This window comes from Helianthus annuus, chromosome 16, assembly GCF_002127325.2.
Source record: "Helianthus annuus cultivar XRQ/B chromosome 16, HanXRQr2.0-SUNRISE, whole genome shotgun sequence".
NCBI classification, from domain to species: Eukaryota; Viridiplantae; Streptophyta; class Magnoliopsida; order Asterales; family Asteraceae; genus Helianthus; species Helianthus annuus.
The window spans coordinates 74,059,573-74,065,431 of record NC_035448.2 but is presented as its reverse complement, the minus strand read 5'-3'; the positions used below and the strand labels follow the sequence as shown (position 1 = coordinate 74,065,431).

Here is a 5,859-nt window from a genome sequence, read left to right as displayed (position 1 = left end):
TAATGGAAAGTTACTACACACTTTTACGTAACCCACAAGTTCATATGTTGCGATTTACTTATGTTTTTGAACTAGTTTGATGTTGAAATATTGTTTGTTGATGCTGGGAAAATCGTTGGTTAAATTTTGAAAAGAAAATGATACGCTAGAAAGCGTGGCCACCTCCAGTTACAGAGGAAACTCTGGCGAAATTTTTCCAGAAATATAACACTTGGAAATATTTTTTCTTTTTTTTTACGACAAGTGTTATGAATATATTTTAACTTGCTTTTCCAAAATAAATTTCGCCATGATTTTGTTACAAAATTTCCAAGCGTCGGAGGTGGGTTTTAGTAAACGAAACTTGGTAAATATATATTTAGAATATATATTATTTGATCACCAACTTTTGTGCTAAGTGTATATAGTATGTGTCACACCCCAACCGATGGCGGAAACATCGGGATGAGACGAACAAATCGCTCAAAAGCATCATAACACTATTTGTGACAATATAGATTAAATCAAATTTCATAAATGACTAAATTCAAATACATTGATTCAAATAAAGACAAATTGCAACAAACATGGTTTATTATTAAAATGGGTATCTAGTCCATCCTAACTTGATTCTTCAACATCTTGACTGTCAACCTGCAACATGTATTAAAATAGAGTTTCAATGCAAAAGCAAAGAGCGAGTATACAAGTTTGTTTACATAGCATAATAGAATAAAAACTCATATCCAACACGAACATATTAAAATAGTTTCAACCATGCTAGTTTACGTAGTCCAAGTGATAGCCCAAGTTTCCCAATGCGTTAAAGTACCTAACCCAAAGTTTCACGGGAGGTTGATATGTCTCCTCCTAACAATACCCCAAAGACTAACGGGGAGGTTCATTACTCCTATAGCGCTACTATTGTTAAGGCGGAACTACACACAGGGATTAAACGTTCACATAGCACAAAATAGTCTCAAGAATCACAAGTTTCATGTTTCATGTTTAAATGGATAGAGTAAGTTTCAAATAAGTTTCAAGTGTCACGTGCGTTTAATATAGAATACATGTTGCACCCAAAGTGTTTAAAAGTAAAAATGGGTTCGAGTATACTCACAAAATTGCTAAGTCTTCCGATTATCCAAGTATGACGAGTTGATGAGATTGGAGGACGGAACACCGAAGTCACCCTATAGGGCAAACGATGGTGCATGAGTACACGAAATTATAACGGAGGATTTGGTTTGGAATATAGAGTATGACCGGTTGATAAGACATATATATATATTTCATATAGTTTATTGTAAAAAGAAAATTATAAATCGAGTCCATCAAGAGTATTGGACATGAGGTCAAATAAGTCTATATTCATATCTACTTTATATAAAAACAATTAATTGATTTTGACAGGTTTCGTATTATAATATTTACACATTTCGTTACAGAATTTTACGATAGACGGACAGAGTTTCCTCTGTTTTTGGACGACCCCGACAACACAAGTTGTCGATTTATTTGTCAAAATTCAACAAGTAATAATATGTATAAAATTCACGTCAAATAGTTAAAATATGAATAAGCCTCAAGTGTATTGGCATTAGAATAACTCGTTATTTAAGATAGGTAATCCCTCGTGTTATTGTTTTCAAGTAAAGTTATAAAAGTTTTATAACGAGTTATTATGTATTAATGAGATTATTATTAGATTAAATTGTAGGTGAAAATAACATTTCTAAATCATTTAGAAACGGTTAAAAGGATAGCATTCGGTTTCATAAAGGTTTGCTACAAAAGATGAAAAGAAAATTGAACCTAACAAAAATTAAATACCGATTTTAACAAGAGAAAAAGGGATATATATATTTCATATGGGTTGTAACAAAAGAACACTGAATTTAAACAAAATAATGACAAATCAATAGAGAAGTCTACCGAACTGATGAGTTAATCTCTGACGTGAATCCCGGGTCGAAGTTTGAACCAAAACTCGACGTTGACTCGCACACTGAATCTGACCCGTACCGTGACGGAACCCAAACCCGAGTCGTGACCTGAGCCGACTGTGTTGCGAGACCCGAGCTGGAGTCGGAGCCAAACAACCCAAACCCGAGACCCGGACTGCCGGAACCGAGCTGAAATACCAAAACAAGCGGGTTGAATCGAGACACGAAAACTGAACGATCGGCAACAAAATCAAACAAGAAATTTGAACCTGACCTCGCCAAGCTTGAACTGATCCGAAATGAACCGGCTGAATGCGAGTGAACCGGCTGACTGCAAGTGAACCGACTGACCCGACAGGAACCTGAGTCCGACGAAACTCGAACCGAAGAGTCAAAACTCGCACCTGGAACTGAACTGAGGACAAACTGACCGGAGCGCCGCCGCCGTCGCTGTTCTCCCCGGGTCGTCGCCGTGCATCGCCGCCGTCCGCCGTCTCTCTCTCTTTCTGCGTCTCTCTCTCTCTCTTGCGGCTCTCTCTCTCTCTCTCTCTCTCACTCACCGTGCGCCGCCACCACTAACGGTGGCCGGCTGTTCGTTCAGCAGAGATGAGGGCTGTGGAGGAGTGGTTGAGCGAGGTTGGGTTGCTGGAAGGAAGGAGGACGCCGACGTGGGAGGTCGCCGGAGCTCAAGTCCGGTCACCGGATTAGAGAGAGGAGACAGGTGGTTTGATTTTTTTTTGTAGGAGGTATGGTTCTTCTATTTGTGTGTGTAGATAATGTTGCAGGAAGGAAAATGAGAGGGAAAACAAGATGTAAGCGGCTGATGAAAAAGGAATTGGGGTTTTAACTTTTATAAACTTTCAGCATATTACAAAACAGTCCCTGGACTTAAATTGATTTACGTTATGACATAATTTAAAAGGGAAACTAACTTATAATTTAAACTAAGTTATATTGTTTTAAAAGAAATGATTTAACTTTATAATACAAACTAACCAGGTTAGTTTTCTAACTTTAAAAATTTAACGAGACTAGTTAGATTATTATAAAAATAAACTTGTAAATAATAAAATTAATTAATTTAATTAGTTAAACAATGACTAAATAATCCTAATTACAATGAATTTAGATTAAGGATAAGGATGTTTCGAAGATACAACGGATTGAATTTTTTTTTTTTTTTGAAAGGAACCAACTTCTAGAAATAGCTTTTCAAGGCTCTATTTCTAAGTTAGGAAAGTTACGGAAACGCGGAGCGTAACAGTCTCCCCTCCTTTAGGAAATTTCGTCCCGAAATTTATCCAAGAGGAAGACTCAAAAGGGTTTTTGGCAAACCGAAGAGGATTGTTTAAAATTGAGGCTTTGGATTTTGAGACAACGGAGAAAATTGCGGTGTAAGGGTGTACTATTGATCTAATAAACGATTACACGTATAAGAATAACATAAACATCAGATGGGCAAAAGTAGTGGGTTAAGAATGAGGTCTCGTCATGGATAATCGGATATAATGCGTTTGTGAGTTGTTAAAGTTTACGTATTAGGTCTAAGTAGGTCTGCAAAACACTGAATTTCTCATGGCACTTTTTACGAAAGTTTGGTAACATGGTGGAAACACTTATATATAGGAAGTACCAGCGGCGTATCCACCATGTTTTGGCCATGTTACGTTCCGTGTTTTACCATACACAATGGTACACTCTATGGTTTCTCATACGCCCATCACTATAATCCCGTGTGCACCCGCGATTATATTGATCGTCGCATGATCTGCATAGCTTGTACTAGTTGGGTACGAATCAGGGTATACATAAATTTTGAAAATAAGATTGCGAGTGTATAGAAAGGTAGCATAAGCACATTTGTGTTCCAAATAGTATAAGACCAACGCAAGCGAATCCCTCGGGTTTCGCTCGCGTACAGGTGCGAACGTATAAATTTTGAGTAAAAAGCATGAGCATAGTATAAGTTTAAATTTGAACACGCACGTGAGCATAAACACAAAACGCATGCCAGGAGTATGAGTAAAAGTATAAGCATAACGTGTATTAAAAACGAGCATAAATGTCAGCACAATTTGAGCACAAACGAATGACGTGAGTATAGACACAATTCGTATAAATGAGAGTATAAACACGAGTACGGGTGTGATTACGAGTATAAATATGAGTGTAAACATGAGATGCACGAGTATGGATGTAAATGTGAAAATTTAGTGTAAAACGTGAATGTTTAAATACGAATGGATTGTATGAGTATATATATATATATATATATATATGAGTGTAAACGTGTTTGTATAAGTACAAGTACAAGTATGTCGTTGCGAGTATGAGTATAAATATGAGTACAAGTGTAAGCATACGAACGTATTGTGGGGAGTACGTGTGTAAATATGAGTCAAAGTATAGACACGAAACGTATCGTGGTAGTTATGAGTATATAAATACGAGGATCATAAAAGACGTGAGAATGTGTCTGAATGTAAATACAAGTATAAACACAGCGGTATAAGCGTATACGCAAATTGCATACGTATGAATGTGTATATGATTATAAGTAAAACGTAGGTGTATGAATATGAATTTAAGTATCACGTAAATTGCGTGAGTATAAAGGTGAGTTTGAAGGTATACGGGTAAATATGCGTGTATGAGTACAGCTATAAACGAGTGTAGGCTGTACAAGTATAAACATGAATATGAGTATAAGAGTAAACACAAGTGTATGAGCATGATTAAAATGTGGGAGCATAAATTTAAGTGTAAAAAAGAATATTTGTATAAGTATGAATAAGATGTAGGTGTATGAATGTAAGTGTATACGTTCATGCATATTTGACAAATATAAGTATGAGCGTGCATCGTATGAATATGCTAAGCGTAACGTAAATGCATAAATGCGAATATAAGTGTAGACGTATAATTGTATGAATAAGAATAGTATTTGGAACATAAGTGTAACATAATGCATTGTTGTGAGCGAAACGTGGAGTTTTTTTTTTTTTTTTTTTTGAATCAAAACAGGTTGAGTTGTTATGAAATGTAGAATCTAGTTTATGAATGTAAAGAGAGTATAAATCATCCACTATTTATGCAAATAGTACTTTGTAAAAGTATGGGAATGCTACTATGGTTTTAAAAGAATTTACATAGTTGAAAATGTGTCGGTTCTTATGAAGTTTCCTTGCCCACGTGTTTTGAATTTAATTGGCTTATCGAGCGAGGTTTTGAAAAGTTCTTGGGGTCAACAAGCTTGCATCGTTTTAGGTAACTTTTATATTAGAAAGTTTTGAAGTTTATAGATTCTTGAGAAAAAGTTGATCCTTAGAAAAAGGAATTTGGTATACGAAAAAAAAAAATGTTTCATTGGTTTTGAAAAGGAATTTTAGTAGATGATTAAATAATATTAGTAATATTTTATAGGTGTGTGCGAAAAAGTTGATTTGATTCTCAAATGAGAATAACAATCTCTAGTTTAATGGCGTGAGGGGAGCGTGTTTCAATGTTTACGTTGATTGGTAAATTTGTGGGCAACGGATTTATTAAACTGATTAGGCTGACAGTAGTATTTCGTGAAATTTTTGAAATCAAGGAACACGCGTTTTTGGTAACATTTAAAATTTTTGTGTATGCGAGCGATGTGAAAATAGATTATAGAATAGGAGGTACGTCTAAATAAATGAAGCATTTTGAAATACATGATAAATGATTTAGGTATAAACATGATCGTGTTTACGTAATATAGTCTATTAAAGAAAGTATTGGTAACGATCACCTAGGTAAGGGAATCACCCCAAATCCGTTGGTGAGGTCGTTGTAAGATGAGAAAAGAAGCGAAGTTAATCGTCAAGGTAAGGAAATCACTCCTATCTCGATGATATGTCTTCACTCGTTGTTACGAAAGTGTAATTAAAATTAAGTGAAATTATGCATG

The 5,859-nt window shown here is 35.5% G+C and overlaps 1 protein-coding gene across 1 annotated transcript; it reads right to left on the bottom strand.

The window, feature by feature from the left end:
• Positions 1-496: 496 nt before the first annotated feature.
• On the bottom strand, positions 497-3,646 carry LOC110916984. The gene is made up of 4 exons (XM_035985440.1): positions 3,641-3,646; positions 1,920-2,500; positions 1,100-1,172; positions 497-633 (listed from the first exon to the last, which is right to left on the bottom strand). Exons 1-4 carry the CDS (start codon positions 3,644-3,646, stop codon positions 601-603), a joined length of 693 nt encoding a protein of 230 aa, XP_035841333.1. The 3' UTR covers positions 497-600.
• Positions 3,647-5,859: the final 2,213 nt, after the last annotated feature.

Bases quoted from the DNA above. Each gene is read 5' to 3' on its own strand.
- LOC110916984 (XM_035985440.1), bottom strand. The intron at 1,173-1,919 runs GTTCGGTAGACT...TTTGCCCTATAG, and splicing joins CGTCAGAGATTAACTCATCA to GGTGACTTCGGTGTTCCGTC. The intron at 634-1,099 runs GTGAGTATACTC...TACATGTTGCAG, and splicing joins TCGGAAGACTTAGCAATTTT to GTTGACAGTCAAGATGTTGA.